Source organism: Zymoseptoria tritici, chromosome 8 (genome assembly GCF_000219625.1).
Source record: "Zymoseptoria tritici IPO323 chromosome 8, whole genome shotgun sequence".
NCBI lineage: Eukaryota > Fungi > Ascomycota > Dothideomycetes > Mycosphaerellales > Mycosphaerellaceae > Zymoseptoria > Zymoseptoria tritici.
The window spans coordinates 955,859-973,763 of record NC_018211.1 but is presented as its reverse complement, the minus strand read 5'-3'; the positions used below and the strand labels follow the sequence as shown (position 1 = coordinate 973,763).

Sequence of the window (17,905 nt, the reverse complement as noted above, 5' to 3'; positions counted from 1 at the left end):
CGACTCGTAATTGTCGAGTTCGATCATTCGATCAGGATCTGACGACTTCCTGAGTCGATATACTGGCTTTCCGCTCCGCAGCCTCCACGATACTCTCACCACGCTGTCCCTTCTCGCCGGCTCTGATATCTGTGAAGGACACTGACGGCACGAAGCCAGGGCTCTTCCAAGCCTTGCTGACACGAGTGTAGAGTTCGTCTACCTGCTCGAGGGTCATGTTCTTGGTCTCGTAGATCATGAAGTAGACAAAAGCGATGCAGAAGAAGCTAGACACAAGTCAGTGAGCTGCTCGTCGAGATCCTGTAAAACCAACACTTACCAGCAGGAACCCCAGATGAAGAACACCTTCGATCCCAAATTTGCGCGGTCCTCATTGACCATGTATGGCGTCGCATACGCAATAGCAAAGTTGAATAGCCAATTCGTGGCGGTCGTCATCGAAAGACACTTCGCTCGAACTTTGAGCGGGAACAGTTCTCCTGTCACAACCCAGGCAACGGGACCCCAGGAGCAAGCGAAGAAGAAGATGTAGATGCACACGAACGAGATCGCGGCACGTTGTCCAGATAGATTGTCCGGATCGGTCGCTACACCCACGATGGCGACGAGGAACTGGCTGATTGTCATGCCGATGGCTCCGAAGAGGAGCAAGTTGCGGCGTCCAAGTTTCTCAACGAGGTAAAGCCCGGGCAGCGTAGAGCCGACATTGACGCAGTTTGTGATTACTTGGATGGTGAAACCGCCAGACTGGAAGCCCGCTCGCTCGAAATACTTGGTCCCGTAGTAAAATATGAAGTTCTATTATTGTCAGTCCACCGTGTCACTTGCATGAGGCGATGTTATGCTCACCACACCACTAAGCTGTTGCAAGGCTTGCAACAAGCAGCCTGTCAACAAACGCTTGAAGACTGTGCCTCTGAAGCATTCTCCATAGGATGCTTTCGCAATACTGAGTTCGTATCGATGGTTGGCATCAACTTCAGACAATTCGTCGACGATTGCAGGATGATCCGGAGGCAGACGGCGGAGCTTGGCCAGAGCTTTTGCCGCTGCCTCATACTTGTCTTGTTTGATGAGGAATCTTGGAGTCTCTGGGAGGAAGAACAGGCCAATACAGATGATCAGAGCCCACAGGAACTGAACAGCGATCGGAATGCGGTAGCTGCCACTGTCGTTACGGTCCTTGGTGGAGTAGTTGACAATGGCGGCGAGGAAGAGTCCCTGTCAGTGTCAGTCTTTAGTCCATCCTCTTCCACTTGGATAGTCTTACTATTGTGATGGCTAGCTGGTAGGCACCAACGATGGTTCCACGAATCCACTTTGGTGCAGTCTCACTCTGATAGAGAGGAATCATGGCAGAAATCAAACCAACGCCGAGACCAGCGAAAAACCTGCGGCGTTCAGTCAGCTTGCAAAGAAGGCCTGCCCAAGGGAAGTTTTCAACGAACCTGCCGGCGATGAACAACGGCTGTGAAGTAGAGATAGTCTGCAGGATGACTCCAAAATTGAATATGCAAGCGGTGGAAGAGATGATTCCCCATCGTCGACCGAGGAAGTCGGAAACAGGAGCAGCCAGCAAAGCGCCGAGGAAGGTACCAAGGGACCTGCTCTATGTCAGTACGGTCCCAAATGCCATTAATCATGAAAGGGACGGACAAAATCGAAACGATGAGCGAGTCCTCGGAGGTTGTGATGGCCGTATTGTCTCCAGTGGTGAATGAATTGATCCAGTACTTCATGGCAAGAATGCCACTGATAATACCAGCTATGCATGCGTCAGGTACAGACCTCTTGGACGGGTACTGACGACTTTCTGATCCACTCACTATCATAGCCAAAGAGCACTCCTCCGAACGCAACAAACAGACCGATCACAATGGCAGGCCATGCCGCTCCCGGCTCGCCTTCAGGCTTCTTCAAAGCGAGACCCATAACGCTTTCTGTCCTGAGGCGATGCGACTGATTTTTCTCTTCGTCGGAAGAAAGAGTGTGAGGGACGGAAATGAAGTGAATTGAACATCGATCGCCGAACAGAGTCCACCAGGAGCGTGCCCGTTTTATGGACAAAGGTCCGTCCATGCTGCCAGCATCTATGGTGTGGAGTCCCCACAATCGACCCCATGTTCTCCAAGACTCCAACACTCTTGGTACATGCCAAGAAGGCATGTCCGAGAGCCAGTGAGGTTGTGGTACGGCCGCACTCGTGCCACGGTGGTCGAAGAACCTCCGTTCTCCCGCTCAAACTGCACAATCTCAGCCAATCGAGCGAAAGTTATACGACGATCGTAGCGAGGAAAATTGAGAGTTCTGCATCAGAATCGGTACTGCATCAAAAATTCCCCAGAGCTCTTCAACAACGTATCTTCGCGGTCGCTTCAATTGCACCGAACGAGGTGGACCTGCGCGGTTTGGAAATCGCGGTCTGGCCGGGAACACAGGTAGTATCATTCATGCGATTACGCATAAAAGTAAACAGTGATGCCGGCACATCGGGTTATGCGGCTCACCCACTCATCCCAGTGGTCGGAGCTCTGGCAGCATACCATAGCTATGGTATGCATGCGCAGCCAGCGATGTTCGACTGCGTGCCAGCCTGAGCACTCGGCCGTAGTACTCCAATCCGATGCTACCCCGGCTAGGGCTTAGGGTTTCATCGCGCAATGATGTGAAGCTGACCTTCAGGATTGAGCCAAGCTCTATCGCGCAGAACTCTGCGAGTTGTGTAGCACGTGATCTGGTGCTACAGCACCACGGCGATGAAAGAATAATGAGAACGGAAACGTTCACGTGTCGAAATCAGGTTAAAACATGGGAAGATTAGAAACACCTACCTCGATGGATCTCACGTCCCATCTCGCACCAAAGCAAGAACGCTGGAGACGGAAGGCTTTCGGATCGTCAATATCAACGTCTTCATCTTTGCTTCGCATCGTCTTCATAGTGCCCAGAGTATCCATCGTTCTTGGCGAACCTGAGTACGCAATCAGAGGATGTGCGCGACGTAGGGCCGAGTCAGCCCCAATGCATGGCCAACGACATGTCGAATGCTTGTGCGCATAACCACCAATAAGGAAGAGCTGGGCATTGTAGATCCTTGTCCAGTGTTTGCAGCAGTCGTAGTGAGAGCGATCGGTGGGTGATTCTCGAGCAAGCGTACGTTCGACGTGGCGCAGGCTTGGTAGACAGGGGTCGCGAGGCGGAGTAGGACCGACTGCAAGGAATAGTTCCTGGCTCCGGACCAACTTCCTATTGAATGTGTTCGATTCGGAGGGGCAATCAAAGGAACAGATTATCGCAGGCCTGCCTGCCATTACCGCGCGTAGCTGAAACCGATTGAGTAAACGCGACGTCCACCGAATTACTCAAATCGATCATATGAGCGGGTCCGGATCCGGACTGGCTTTGTCGTCCTTCACGTGGGGCCTGTAAACAGGTCAGCGAAGTCCTTCACGGAGCCTTGAACAAAGACATACACGATGATCTCAAACTCATTCCACTTCGAAAGAGACCAGTCAGATCTTCGATACACGTCCAGGAGCCTCCGAACTGAAGCAGTTGCGCGACCGGTTGCAACGAGCTTCTTCATCGTCTCAGACGTCGCATGCGAAGAATCGAAGACCAGCAAGTTTCGCGTCTCGTCCACTTTCCTCTCGATTCCAACGATTGCCATTGAGTGGCCGAGCCGTTGGAAGAAGATGGGCGGCAATTGCGTGACGCGCGACGTCCCATATTCCTCAAACTCGATGGCGCTCATGAAGTAGGCTTCAACGTGATCCAAGAGTTCTTGAACGGCGGTATTTCCATTGCGGTCCTTTGGCTGTTCGAACGCGAGCGCATCAACACCAACATCGATACGAGTGAAAAACGCGACAGCTTCGTGTGTGCCAATCCACTTTCTGGTGTTGTAGATGCCCCCAGTTTCAATTCTGCCGTGAGCGCCGATGCCACGATCCCATGCCTGTTCGATATAACTTTGCATCTTGAGCACGTTTGGCAGAGTTTGTGGTCCGTCTGGGTTGACATGTTGGACGTATGACAAAACCATCTGCGTACTCCAATAGCCGCAAAAGTCGCCATCGCACTTCACTTTGTGGATATGCTTTGTGCTCGGGTGGCAGAGGTAAGCCACGGTCGTAGTGTCCTCCATAGCGCACAAGTCGGCCAGCACCGGTACCAATCCAGTGGTCTCATTCGAAACATGCCTTTCACGTACGATCTTGCCGTTCTTGCCGATTCGGTTGACTTCTCTCGGTTTCGTATCTTCCTCCAATCGACGTCGGACCTCCGCAGGCATCTCCCGCTCGAATGCATGCGGACCTAGTTCGCGCTTTCCTAATCGACCCGGCGTTCGAGGTCCGAGAAGCTTGTAGAATTTAGTCGGAGGCTTCCGACCAGTGCTGTGGGATGATCCTCCGGAGAAGTAGCTAAGGAGACTTCCATCGCGAGACTTGCCAGCTGATGTTGAAGATTTGCTTTTACTTCCGGCTTTGGAGACCTTGGAGGCCGACGTTTCGATAAGCTCCTTCCTGTCTTCCGGTGACTGAGTCGCAGGCTGCGAGCCGGGGCGTGCGGCAACAGCTTGTGTCTGCGGCCGTAATCGTGGAGGCAAAGGCGGTCGGTCTTCTTCTTGCGACAGGTCGAGAGCCATGTGAAGGTCGAGGTGTTCATCGATCCCGGCTAATGGGATGAGCTCACCACAGCCTTCACGTGTGCATCGTGTCCACTCTGCAGATGTGCGCGAAGCGTTGTGTTCTGACACCGGAGCCGCTGGTGCAACGGGTTCTTGTGTCTGTGACACGAATGGAGAGTCTTCGGTGTGCTGCTGCTCAATGTGCAGTTGAACAGCGTATTCATTGCTGTAGAAGCCGCAGAACGGACATTCAGCCATGTTGATGTTCATGAAGCCGTGATAGCTTCCTGTGCTGGCAGCGATGGGTTGAGCCTTCTGGCATGGCGTTGGCCAGAATGTGAGTAAGGTATCTATATGGCGACAACTGATAGCGCAGATCTAGTCTTGTTGGTCAACGACGTGGCAGAGTTGTACACGTATTTGATCGTGGCGATGAAAGTGAGACGGGGGAGTAGTGAGGCGAAGTGATGCTGGCATGGTCTGTTTCTTCCTGCCTTAGGCTGCAACGAGGGGTTAAATGAGCCATTGGAGGAACCCAAGCGGGCAAGGTGGTGGTAGAAAATCGATCACCCAACTGAACCTTCTCTAATAAAATGGCGACTTCGACGAGACTTCACCGCATACACCATGGCTACGATCATTTTGGGAGCGCAGTGGGGTGACGAAGGCAAGGGCAAGATTGTCGATGTCATTGCGAGCAGCGGGATCCAGTTGTGCTGCCGCGCGCAAGGCGGACACAATGCGGGACATACGATTGTGAAGAACGGCAAGACGTTTGATGTGCACATTCTGCGTGAGTGGCATGGTGAGGAAGTCGATCGCAACTGAGCTGACGTATTACAGCATCTGGAGTCCTCACAGACGGCTGTGTCAACCTCGTTGGCACTGGCTGTGTTGTCCACGTTCCCAACTTCTTCAAGGAGATCGAGCAACTGGAGTCAAACGGAATCAACACCCAAGACCGCATTCTCGTGAGCGACCGCGCCCATGTCGATCTGGACCTGCACACCCGCGTGGACGGACTAGAAGAGGTGGAATTGGGCAAGGCCAACATCGGCACTACTGGCAAGGGAATTGGACCAACATACTCCACCAAGGCGCAGCGCAGCGGCATCCACGTCGCGGACATCTTTGACAAGCCCCTGTTCGATTCGAAGCTTCGTCACCTTGCTGCTGGCTTCAGGAAGCGCTACGGCGACTTGCTTGTCTATGACGAGGAGGACGAGATCAAGCGATTCGACGGCTACCGCGAGAAGCTCAAGTCGTACGTCGTGGACCAGGTGCCTCTCATTGAGTCGGCCGTGAAGGGCAATGTCAAGATGCTGGTAGAAGGCAGCCAAGCTCTTATGCTGGATATCGACAATGGAACATACCCATTCGTCACATCGTCCAACACTGGTCTTGGAGGCGTTTTCACTGGTCTGCACATCAACCCTCGCAAAATTCACGAAACCATCGGAGTGGTGAAAGCTTACACGACTCGCGTCGGCTCCGGACCATTCCCGAGTGAACAGGACAACGAGATCGGTCAGAAGCTGCAGAAGATTGGCAGAGAAGTTGGTGTCACAACCGGCCGTTCGAGGCGCTGTGGCTGGCTGGATCTGGTTGTGGTCAAATTCTCCAACTCGATCAACTGGTACGATGCCATCAACTTGACCAAGCTCGACATTCTGGACGATTTCGACGAGATCAAGGTCGCGACCGGCTACAAGAACACGAAAAACCAACAGACAATTACCTCGTTCCCGGCTGATCTCAGCGTTTTGGACAATCTCGAGGTCATCTACGAGACTCTTCCCGGATGGAAGACAGACACAGTGGGCATGCGGAAATGGGAGGAGCTGCCAGAGAACGCGCGTAAATACGTCCAGTTCATTGAGGACTTCGTCGGCGTGCGGATCAAGTACATTGGAACGGGACCAGGAAATGAGAACATGATCATTCGGTAGTGATGACCGAGCTACAGCTAGAGTCCGGGCGACCGGCAGTCAGAGGAATTGAAACCCAACTTTGCACATCGTTTCCCTCCCTCGTATTGCAAATTGCTGTGACTATGCTTTTGAACCAAGAATAACAGGCGCGGGTCTTGGCGCTCTGCAATGCGATACAACCTCTCACCCTATCTTCGCTCAGCTTGCGACCGCCCTTTCCACTTATCCATGTATATGCACATTTGTCTCTCGGAGCCCTTACTCCTCCTTAGCACCACCACGACCAGCCTTCTCCGCAGCCTCGATGCTCTTCTTATCCGTCTTGATCTCCCCCGCACCCTGCATAGCACCCATCATGCCACCAGCGGCCTTCCACGGGCGCTTGAGATCGCCGCTCGCCGGCTTGCCCAACAAGTGCACCTTGACCAAGTTTCCCTCGAAGGCGCCCTTGAGCGGGATGATCGACTGGATCAGGAGCGGGTTGGTGTATTTGAAGTACAGGTGCATCACGCACATCATGCCGACGCCCATGAGCTGCGACTTGAAGAGGGCTTTGAGTTGCTGCTGGTCGTAGGCGTGGACGGTGGTGGTGACGGCTTTGGGCTCTTCGGTGCTGCCCATTGGGGCGGGCTCGACGTATTTGAGAACGGTCATGTCTGGGAGAGGGTTGGATGTCAGTACGGATGCACGCAGGGTTGTTGAGAATGGGGAAAGGCTTACCGCGCTTCCTGTCGATTTGCGCCTTGACGTAGAGGTAGATGCCCAGGATGAGGACGTTGCTGAAGATGTACAGGCCGCGAACTCCCATCAGGACCATCGGATCCTCGAAGGGAATCTTCTTGCTGGCTTGCATCATTACCTGGAGGTATAGTTAGCCATGCGCAAGCTCCCAGGATTTTCGTATTCGCACAAGAATGACTACAAGATTAGTGATCTGCGGATTCATGATTGCGGTATTTTTGAGCGATCCGGAGGAATGGGTATGGTTGTAGCGCTGTGCGATGAGGGTGTTGAAGTTGGAATCAAAATTGTGGTCGCAAGACAAGAGGCAGGTGCGGCAACGTAGCCCAAGTTCGTCCAGGGTCCACTTTCTGGATCAGTCAGCCGTCTGGCCCAAATCTCCCGTTCGCTTCACGCCGTTTCTTTTTCACGTCGAAGGCAAATTGACCCGATACAACATATCTTGAATTCGATCGCATGTGATGTCGCTCGATGAATGACATCCTGTGAGATGGACGACCTGCGCTGCTCGCGGACCTGGTGCCATCATGTGCTTGTGCATACCATTTGCTACGAATAATGCCATGCCGGCAGGGCGGGACGATGGACCGCTAATTGAAGTGAGGAGAAAGATACGATTCGAGAGGCACCTCATCCTCTGCTTCCAGCTGCAAGTATACGGACTGCAATTGAATGGCGTACTTTGATCAGTAAGCGGCCAGAATCCTTGTCTCTCCTGTATCTTTGTGTCCCTTTTCTTGCTATAACATTACGATACCGGCATTTTTTATTGGCGCGCTAGACTCTTGTTGCCACGATGGGAGCTGTGGAAGTCCAACCATCACGCGCGTCCACAAGCGAACGACCATTGGAGGCATCTGGGATTGATCAATTGCATGTCGAGGACAATGGCTCTTTCAAAGCTCCTCGCACAAAGTTTCGCAAGGCCGCGATCATTACCGCACTTTACGTGAGTATGAATGGAACAAACAATTGCCATTATCTCCTCCATCTGACCATATCATAGCTCGCTCTCTCGATCGCGGCCCTGGATCACACGATTCTCGCAACGGCAATACCAACAATCACCTCTCAGCTTCGTTCCGCCAGCGGCTATTTCTGGATCGGCAGCGCCTATCTACTCGCAGTATCTGCCAGCGGACCAATATGGGCCAAGTTCAGCGACATTTTCGGCCGGAAGCCTGCCATACTTGGTGCTGTGACGCTGTTCGGAGGGGCGAGCATAATTGCAGCACTATCGACGTCTGTGAATATGCTCATTTCCGCAAGAGCCCTGCAGGGCACCGCCGCGGGTGGATTGTTCCAGATGGTGAACATTGTCATCAGCGACATCTTCAGCATGAGGCAGAGGACATTCTATCTGGGCTTCGCGAACGTTGTCTGGGGACTCGCAGGTGGTACGGGACCATTGATCGGCGGTGCGTTCACGCAGTACGTGAGCTGGAGGTGGTGCTTCTGGTAAGCCTCCCAGGAATATCAGACTTGCCGCGTCCATGACCGTCTTGACCCGCGTCAGGTCCAGGTGTGTATCGCCGTGTTTCTGAGCATCGCTAACCCTTATAACCTTTGGTGTTAGGATCAATCTTCCTATTTGCGCTTGTAGTCTGGTCCTCCTCACCATATTCCTCGACGTCCACAATCCTCGCACGCCCATCCTTTCTGGTCTCGCAGCGTTTGACTGGCTAGGCACGCTTTCGATCATCTCGATTGTAGTCATGCTCCTGCTCGGCCTAAACTTCGGAGGTGTCTTCTTTCCATGGAACTCGGCTACGGTCCTCTGCCTAATTACATTCGGCGTCGTCATGATCGGAGTCTTTATCGTCACTGAGAAGAGATGGGCCCAATACCCTCTCATACCATTCGCCATCTTTCGCAATCGCGGGACGGTCGCCGCCTTTATGGTCACATTCTTCCACGGCATGGTGTTCATCGCTGTTTCGTACTACTTGCCGCTGTACTTTCAATCAGTCAAACAAGCTTCGCCACTGCGCAGCGGAGTTCTGATCCTACCAAACGTGGTACCGGAGGCGTGTATGGGCGTCGTGAATGGAGTCATCATGCTCAAGACTGGCCACTATCGCGAGATTATCTGGGTTGGTTTGGCATTGTTGACCTTGGGGACTGGACTCTATGTCCAGTTCACTCCGGATACGCCGATAGCAGTCATCGTCGGAATGCTGATCATCGGCGGCGTCGGATCCGGCTGTCTCTTCGAAGCACCCCTCGTCGCTGTACAAGCAATGACTAGCCAGGACGATACCGCAACCGCGACAGCAGCTTTTGGCTTCACGCGAAACCTGGCCACTGCCATGTCATTGGTACTCGGAGGTGTCGTGTTCCAGAACGGCATGAAGAAGAGAGCCGGTGACTTGGTTCGAGCCGGACTTAGCAACGACCTCGTCGAAGCCTTTTCTGCCGGTAAGGCCGCTGCCAACGTGGATCTGATTGGAGGCATCACAGACCCAATGCAACGAGCAGCAGTGGAGGACGCATTTGCGTGGTCGCTGCATAACATGTGGATCATGTACTGCGTCGTGGCAGGCGTGGGATTTTTGGCGAGTCTGTTCATCCAACACAACCATCTCAGCACCGAGCACACGGAGACCAAGACCGGGTTGAAAGAGAAGCGTGAGGTCGTGAATGAGGCATAGCATGTGCAGCCAGTTGCTGTAGACGTTGAAGATCCAGCCACGTTGTCTGCTCCTGGCTTTGTGGGCTCTGGCCAACAAGAGTATGATTGTCGCTGTGGCAGCAGCATGTGCGATGCGTGCATTCAAGATGTCGACCTTTGCATCGAAGACGGGGGGCCTGGCCAGAATTGACATCTCCCTCGTGGCATATCTGCACCCTGGCATGTATCCCTGCCATCCTCGAGACGCAGGAAGATTTCGTGGGATCATACGCACGTATTCAATTGTACGAAGAGGCTCAACCAATCTGCCAGGCATTGATGGCATTGTGGCGCAACCAGAAGCTTTACACCATCGACATCGCCAGGAGGCGCATGCGTCCACCTCAGGTAAGATCTGAAATAGACATCGGCGAAACCCGCCCCATCCCTGAGCCTGGCACCGGTCCGAATCGCCGCCGGGGATCGATCTATCATCGGCCGCTCCGAACGATTTCCGGTTCGCACTCCTTGACCGCCCGTATTAAAAAAGCTTCGCAATCAAGGTTCGTCTCAAGCTTTACAATACAAGCCAATGGCAGGCATTCTTCGACCAAGAACGGACATTGAGCAGACGACCGTAGCAAGTGGCGAGCAAGGTGGACATGCGATCGCCTTTGCGCACAGACGCGAAGGTATATTCCAGTACACTCGTGATGTGATCTTCACGAGTCTCGACCTCACGGAGGCGCGAACATTCGAAGAAGAACGGAGATCAAGTCTACCACGGTCGCAGCAAGGGGTGAGAACAGCTGGTCCGCGTGGTGGCCGTGCGAATACACACAATTCCCACCGAGATTCTGGTGCTGCAAGCTTCTCAACCGAAAATGCCGAGAGTCTTGCGAACGAGCAAAGCGTATACACTGTACGACCGAGATCGAGCATTCAGCCGATATGGCTCGCACTGACAGACGAGAAGACGTTGCACGAAGCACTACACGATAGCACGGAAGTCCTCGTTATAGAGCGAAGCTGGCTCGCTCGTGGCTCCCAAAGTACCTCCACTCGAGCCTTTGGGACGCTGAATACAGGTCGTAAGAACACCAACATGGCGAAAGCGGCAATGTGTGGCAGTATGGAGACCGGGTTCCTTACCGTGCTCCTTTTTTGCAAGGCTGTACAAAGCAGTCCTTATGTTGGCATATCGCCACCGACATAGCCTCGGGCTAATAAACCTAAATGACTACACTGCATGAAAGAAGGAGCGTACTGATGGGATTGGCACCACCCTTCGATCTGACGATGGAATCCGGAACCGAAGGCGCTGCGTAGAAGGTGATCCGATTGGACCGTCTACGTCGACCATGCTGCATACATTCAACGTATGGCAACGCTTCGATTCACGCCAATAGAGCTCCCTGTCGGAGACTGCCAATATGTTTGCCCATATACCATGGCGTTCGAATACGACGAACACACCTTCCTCCCGACATGGCACGCCACCGCTTCCAAATTGGACATGACCGTGAGCGAAGAGACCTTGCTCGAACCATGGCCGAGCGAGGACACCGACATCATGTGGACGATCGCCTGCAAACGGCGATGCCGAACCCGCTTTCCATCCCATGCACCATGCCATCCGAACGCCTCTCGGCGTGTCCGAAACGGAACCCTCGTGATCTGGTGGTAACAGTTCCCTACATGAGTGTCGGCGGAGATCGTGGACGTTTCCATCCTGTCAACATCTGTGATATAAAAGCCGTCGTCGGCACTGGTGGGAAGATGCTTCATCAACGGCATCAAAGATATCGCTTCAATCATAACTTCAATGGCACACTCGTCGATGAGAGATATGGAGACGCCGGATCACAGCCCAAGCAACATCGCCTCATCAACACCAGCGACTTCAATCATGGGAGACATTCATGAACTGGATAACAACTCAAGCAGCATTGCCTCATCGACACCGGCAACTTCGATAATGGGAGACAGTGAGAAGTTGGACCACAGCTCAAGCAGCATCGCCTCATCAACACCTCCGACTCCCATCGTTGTTGATCTGGAAGAGCACTCGCCCGGCTACGACGCCCCAGCCGCCCAAAAATGGCTCGTGGTCTTTACGACCAGCTTCCTGACGTTGACTGCATGCTTCAGCAGTACCTCACTGCTTGCGGCAGCGGATCAGATCGCCGAAGAGTTCGGCACGCAAGCGAACACGATCAACTATTCCAGTGCGGGATTGCTTTTCGCCATGGGTCTTTCAAGCTTTGTTTGGGGACCGATCATTCCGGTATGCATGAAGATCCGAACCGTCGAACCTGGCACTGACAATGCGTAGCTCTGCGGACGATTGTACGCATGGAACGCCTGTATCATTGCTCTGCTAGGCTGGACACTGGCTGCCAGCTTCGCTCCAAATCTCGAAACATTCATCCTCTTCCGAGTCCTATCCGGCTTTCAAGGCACGTTCTTCCACGTCACTGGACAAGCCATCATTGCCGAATACTTCCCGCCAGTCCGACGAGGCGCTGCGACTGGATTGTTTCTCTGCGGCCCAGTCTTGGGCCCGCCTCTCGGACCACTGGTCGCTGGAGTCATTACGACATACACCACCTGGCGAGTCGTCCTATGGGTTCAGTCTGGGATGGTAGCACTGGGCTTGATCCTATCCCTGATCTTCCTACAGAAGGGAGGCAAAGCAGCCACTCTGAAGCATCCGTCGATCCGAGACCTGCTTCACATCTGGAACCCGATCAGGATAATTTCGCTCATGCGATACCCTAATTTGCTGCTCACCAATGTGGCCTGCGCACTAGTCAGCTGGTCTGGCTACGCACTCATGTCGTCCCCGGGGCATCTCTTAAGGACGCAATACAACTTGAACTCCCCAACACTCGTCGGACTATTCTACCTATCACCAGCTGGAGGTTTTCTGGCCGGCAGCGTCCTTGGCGGCTTTTCCTCAGATCGCAGTGTCAAATTGTGGATCGAGCAACGCGGCGGCATTCGGCTTCCTCAAGATAGGTTACGTTCTGGCTTTCTCAGCTGGTTCGTAATCATCCCATTGGCGTCACTGCTATTTGGATGGGGACTGGACCGGCATGTTGGCGGTCTGGCGTTGCCGATCGTGAGTGCCTTCTTCGCATCGGCCGCACTACTAGAGGCGTTTGCTGGTCTGGCCACGTATTGTGCGGAAGTCATGCCTTTGAATCGGCAGGAAGCCATCGCGAGCAAATACATTGTACAGTACACCGGCTCGGCTCTCGCGACGATGTTTACCGGTCCGATAGTCGACACGATTGGGGTTGGATTACAGAGCTCCATCAGTGCGTTTCTCGGCTGCGCAGCTGGTGGGCTGTGCGTGTTGGTGGCACTCTACGGAGTCAACATGCAGGACTGGGTGCACAGGCGCTGGCCAGCGAAAGCGATGATGCCCAGAAACGAGGAAGATCTTGGTGATGGTGCGTCGTTGGATCATGTGGAGCCTGTGCTGGAGAAGAACTTTCAGCTCAGATTAAATGCTGCGCTACCTTGTCCGCCGCGAGGAGCTCTTCTCTTGGTCTAGCTAAAGTGCGGTCTGCCACAACATCTCAATTTGGACAAAGAGCCCGCTGCCGCGATCGAGTCATAGTTTGCGGTTTGTTCCTCCAGCTGGCTTGGAGTGCGAACGACGGCGATGGCGGCAAAAAGGTCGGTGCAGAAGACTGCTGCGAAGAAGCGCATGGGTTGTATGGAGTCATAATTGGAGTCTTGGGTCGGAGTTTCAGAGGGACAGAAAGGGAATGTTGAGTGGTTCCGACAAGACACTCCGCGAGTTTATATACCCAGCTTGTAGACTCAGCCAAGAGCTGAAGAATCCACGGAAACCATGTCCAATGTAGCAACATTCAATAAACGTGTCGATAAGCGCTCGGTTTCATATTGGCTCGGAATAGCTTCACGGGGCGGACAATGATTCATCATATCGTACCAAACCTTGCAAGCATCCTTCGCAGGGCAAGCTATCCCAATGTTGAGTCTCGCAGGCCGGGATCGGAAAAAGCGCTGCATGCGGAACAGCATTCCAGCAACATATGCCGCGGACCGGGAGGAAGATTGATCGGTTCCCGGAACTATCCTAGCCAATGCATGCATATACGAGGCGGTGATTCCGTCGGCTTATTCAGCTACTGTAGAACATCATCACAGCAGCCAGGTCGTACCGAGCTTCGATCAAGTCACCGTCGTCTCACTGGAATCTGGATCACACGCATCATGTCCAATCGCCTCAGCGAGAGCTCCTGTTACCCCTGAAGACTGTGCCAAGGCAAACGTGGAACTTCACTCTGTCACACATCACACACCGAAGAGATAACAATTTGAAAAAGCGTTGATTCGTATTGTAGCCGGAGCTCACCGAGAGACATGAGTCTTCAGCAGAGCAACTCCGACCTATCTTGAAAGAACCCTCAAAGGCACCCAATTCCCAAGATCCAAACGCCATGTCCAACCGGTTCTCGTAATCGTGTCGTCGTCAGCCTCGTTTCATGCCATCTTTTGTATCGAACCCGCGCTTTTGAAAATGCAAATCACGCTGAAAGATCAGCGAAGAGGTGAAGAGAAAGAGAAAGCCGGTAAGCTACTCGTCCTCCATCTTGACGTCGCCGGAAGCCTCCTCGGTATCCTCCTCGGTGGCAGCAGCAGCGACCTCCTCCTCGGCAGTCTCGGCGACCTTTCCGTCCTTGTCCTCAGCCTTGGCTCCAGCCTCCTTCTCACCGTCCTCAGAGACAACCGCGGCAGCACTCTTCTTGGCGGCAGCCTTGCGAGGCGTCTTCTTCTTGATGGGTGAGCCGGTGGACTCAGCGGGGGCTTCACCACCAGCGGCGGCGGCGGCAGCAGCGGCCTCGGCCTTCTTCTGCGCAGCAGTGACACGCGGGGTCTTCTGCTTCTTGGGCTGAGATGGCTGATCGTCGCCGTCGGCATCACCACCGGAAGCATCCTCGGAGGACTCCTTCTTCACACGCTTCTTGGGGGTGGCCTTAGCCTTGGTCTTCGGGGTGACGGGAGTGGCGGGAGCTGTGGAATGATGATTAGCCGACTTGAAGTATTGTTTGGAGACGAGAAGCACCCACCACCATCGACAGCCTCGTCATCGCCCTCAGCGGCGGGGTTGAGCGCAGCGAGCTTCTTCTTGAGAACGCCCCAGGTGTTCTGCGCGGTCTTGGCGGTCTTGAACTCGCCGTTCTTGACGAACTTGGTGATGTCGATCTCCGGAGCGCCGGACTTGAGTGAGAGCATGGCAGCGACGAGAAGCTTGGTGTCGCGCTCAGAGAAGTCGGACTTCTCCGGGGCTGCGGTCGCGGAAGGGGTGCTGGGAGCAGACATCTGGATCATGTCAGTACGATCGCTGCGGATGGAGGGGAGGATGTGACTCCGGCTTACCTTGCTGATGTGATGGTACGTAGTTGATGGTATTGGGTTGGCCTTGAAGGTGGTGGAAGAGAGCGGTATGCTTGTTTGCTGGGTAGACAAGAAAAGAGCGGTATGCTTGTTTGCTGGGTAGACAAGAAAGCTGATGGGGATGTGGAAGAAAGAAGGAGAGTTGGGGCAGAGCTGAGGATCATATAGTCCTACCGCCGAGCTGGGACCACGCATTGCTGCGCTGTTCCAGCGTCCTCATTGGTCGCTGGGCACAATCATAGACATTCTGCATGTGCCATTCACCCACTTTCTCACATTGAGGTGGGTGCTTCACTCGTTCAGGTGGGGCCACCACCAAAATGTCTCAGAATCTGCAGGCTCAGGTGAACAAGAAGAGTGAAGGACGGGCTTTTGATGCACGAAGCGCGCAACATCCCCTGCCTCACATGCAGAGTCTGAGCCCCACTCAGTTTGGAGGTGAATGAACAATGAACTTCCGTGTCTTGTAATGCGGAGCAGCAGAGAAGAAACGAGAAGTCTTGGAAACGACACGAGAGAGAGAGAGGCGGGATATATGGAGACGAGCGTTGTACCAGATGTGCGGTACTCGCTACTTGATATGCTCGTAGGCAATCGGACAATGCAATAAGCTAGAGCAGATCAGGCGCCCATCCGCCCATCCGCGCATGTTAAGGTAGGTATACCGTAGTGACCACAAAGCACCGTTTGCCACGTGACATCAGCTGTGAAGTGAAGCAGATGAGCATGACGTGTCTTCTGCAAGAGCGTAGCCCACGATCAAGTGTGAATCATCCTCGAATCTTCACACATAGGCACAAGGCCTCAGCCACGAGATGCTGACGCGCCGGGCTGCTAGGCGAACGTATGTGGATCGTGCCGACGTCTCACATGTGCAACCGCCTTCGTCGGAAGAGGCCAGAAGGCGGATCATGAGAGCTCGGGGGCGGGTATCGTGGGTGGAGTAACGTCCTGCGGCCTCGTAGAGGCGGCTAGTCCGTCATTTAGCCCCTAGAGGCGCAGTGGAGGCGTTGCTCGAAAGTTCGTTGCAGGGGTGCAGACCGGATGTCAGCATAAGTCATTTGCCCGTCGCCGAGTTCACCCTTGGAAATCGTACGAGAGATCGTCCGGAGTCCATCAAGCCCGCAGCACCTTGAAGATACCTGGCATATGGCTTGCCCGCTGTTTTGGCAAGCGGATCGACAAAGCAGCCAGAGCCTTGCAGAAACATACTGCCGCGGGCTCTGGTATAGTAGCCGCGATGCCGGACTCAGCTATCACCTGCGTGAAGAGATCCAGGACCTGCTTTCACTTTGGCCTAATTCAGCCACCAAGCGCAAGTGACATGTTGCCCATGCTGAGAGGAAATGCAACAGAGTTGCAGCAGAGTCGGAAGCCCTTCAGTCCCTCCAGTTGATCAACACTTCATCCGTCCGGAATCGCTGAGTGCAAATGCTCTCTTCCATCTTCGTCCGGTAGCCCATCTCATGGGCCAGCAGACCAGCATGCGCGATCATGATGCCATTGTCGATGCAGAACCTCTCGTCCGTTGCAAAAACGCTGCCGCCCCTCTCGCTAGCCATGATGCCCATCATGTCCTGCAATCTCAAGTTGCATCCAACGCCACCCACAATTAGTACTTGTGTGCTTCCCACGTGGGCCATTGCACGTTCTGTGATCTCCACCAGCATGGCGAATACCGTCTCTTGCAGCGTGAAGCATAAATCTTCCATTGTGACCTTCTCTCCACTCTCAGAATCTACCCAGTCCTTTCCCAGCTTGCCAGCCATTTCTTCCACTTTTGCGAGAATACCGGAGAAACTGACATCCATTCCCTTGACAGCGTATGGCAGATCCAACAGCACTTTGCCGTTCTTGGCCAGCTGCTCAATGTTGTAGCCCGGAGCAGGGTCGTTGGAGATTCCTAGTACTCTTGCGAATCTGTCCAAGCAATTTCCAACCGCAATATCCAATGCTTCTCCAAAGATCCTGTAGCGTTGAGCGGAATATGCGATAACCTGAGTGTTCCCTCCACTCACATACAATACCACTGGATTGTCTGCACCTGTAATAGTCCTTCCCATCTCAATGTGTCCGACGCAATGATTGACGCCAATCAGAGGCTTGTTCCAAAGCAGAGCCAGACTTCGCGCGGCCATGGCCACGGAGGAGAGTGGAGCGCCCATACCGGGTCCTTGCGTAAAGCAGATACAGGAAACATCGTCGAGAGTTACGCCGGCTTGGCTGATAGCCTGCTTGATGAGGCGAACGACCCATCGTCTGTGGTGGTTGGCAACATCTTTCGGAAGAAAGCCCTCTCCAGGCGGCGCTACGAAGGTGTGGCGAAGATTTGCGAGGATCTCAACAGGCTGGGCTAGAGGTCGTTTCGAGGAGACCTGCTCGTCGTCGGAGTGAGCACTATCATGAGGAGATGGCGGCGATGGAGTCGAATGGAGGATCACGCCGACGCCAATCTTGTTGGCTGAGCCTTCGAGGCCCAAAGCGATGGGCATTGTAGATGAGTGGATCGCGGACAAGCAGTCTCGTGTCGTCTGAAGTGGTCCATCGAGAACATTG

At 53.8% G+C, this 17,905-nt stretch overlaps 7 protein-coding genes across 7 annotated transcripts; 3 read left to right on the top strand and 4 right to left on the bottom strand.

Moving 5' to 3' along the window:
- Nucleotides 1-31: 31 nt before the first annotated feature.
- Nucleotides 32-1,932, bottom strand: MYCGRDRAFT_87116 (MFS transporter; the record flags this gene model as incomplete). Its single annotated transcript, XM_003849950.1, has 7 exons — nucleotides 32-266; nucleotides 320-798; nucleotides 850-1,221; nucleotides 1,271-1,391; nucleotides 1,449-1,604; nucleotides 1,657-1,765; nucleotides 1,827-1,932. 7 exons carry the CDS (start codon nucleotides 1,930-1,932, stop codon nucleotides 32-34), a joined length of 1,578 nt encoding a protein of 525 aa, XP_003849998.1.
- Nucleotides 1,933-3,475: 1,543 nt separating this feature from the next.
- Nucleotides 3,476-4,345, bottom strand: MYCGRDRAFT_14857 (uncharacterized protein; the record flags this gene model as incomplete). The annotated part of the gene is made up of 1 exon (XM_003849949.1): nucleotides 3,476-4,345. A coding segment is annotated over one exon (870 nt), but the record flags the coding sequence as incomplete, so codon positions are not given.
- A 912-nt stretch (nucleotides 4,346-5,257) lies between these two features.
- Nucleotides 5,258-6,579, top strand: MYCGRDRAFT_74645 (uncharacterized protein; the record flags this gene model as incomplete). Its single annotated transcript, XM_003850377.1, has 2 exons — nucleotides 5,258-5,423; nucleotides 5,474-6,579. The coding sequence occupies 2 exons, from the start codon at nucleotides 5,258-5,260 to the stop codon at nucleotides 6,577-6,579; spliced, it is 1,272 nt and encodes a 423-aa protein (XP_003850425.1).
- Nucleotides 6,580-6,819: 240 nt separating this feature from the next.
- Nucleotides 6,820-7,417, bottom strand: MYCGRDRAFT_46537 (uncharacterized protein; the record flags this gene model as incomplete). The annotated part of the gene is made up of 2 exons (XM_003849948.1): nucleotides 6,820-7,217; nucleotides 7,282-7,417. The coding sequence occupies 2 exons, from the start codon at nucleotides 7,415-7,417 to the stop codon at nucleotides 6,820-6,822; spliced, it is 534 nt and encodes a 177-aa protein (XP_003849996.1).
- Nucleotides 7,418-8,098: 681 nt separating this feature from the next.
- On the top strand, nucleotides 8,099-9,953 carry MYCGRDRAFT_46276 (putative major facilitator superfamily transporter; the record flags this gene model as incomplete). Its single annotated transcript, XM_003850378.1, has 3 exons — nucleotides 8,099-8,251; nucleotides 8,309-8,760; nucleotides 8,879-9,953. The coding sequence occupies 3 exons, from the start codon at nucleotides 8,099-8,101 to the stop codon at nucleotides 9,951-9,953; spliced, it is 1,680 nt and encodes a 559-aa protein (XP_003850426.1).
- A 1,680-nt stretch (nucleotides 9,954-11,633) lies between these two features.
- Nucleotides 11,634-13,475, top strand: MYCGRDRAFT_74641 (uncharacterized protein; the record flags this gene model as incomplete). Its single annotated transcript, XM_003850379.1, has 2 exons — nucleotides 11,634-12,200; nucleotides 12,249-13,475. The coding sequence occupies 2 exons, from the start codon at nucleotides 11,739-11,741 to the stop codon at nucleotides 13,473-13,475; spliced, it is 1,689 nt and encodes a 562-aa protein (XP_003850427.1).
- Nucleotides 13,476-14,161: 686 nt separating this feature from the next.
- On the bottom strand, nucleotides 14,162-17,857 carry MYCGRDRAFT_110412 (uncharacterized protein; the record flags this gene model as incomplete). Its single annotated transcript, XM_003849947.1, has 5 exons — nucleotides 14,162-14,965; nucleotides 15,022-15,274; nucleotides 15,332-15,502; nucleotides 16,562-16,609; nucleotides 16,753-17,857. The coding sequence occupies 5 exons, from the start codon at nucleotides 17,839-17,841 to the stop codon at nucleotides 14,529-14,531; spliced, it is 1,998 nt and encodes a 665-aa protein (XP_003849995.1).
- Nucleotides 17,858-17,905: the final 48 nt, after the last annotated feature.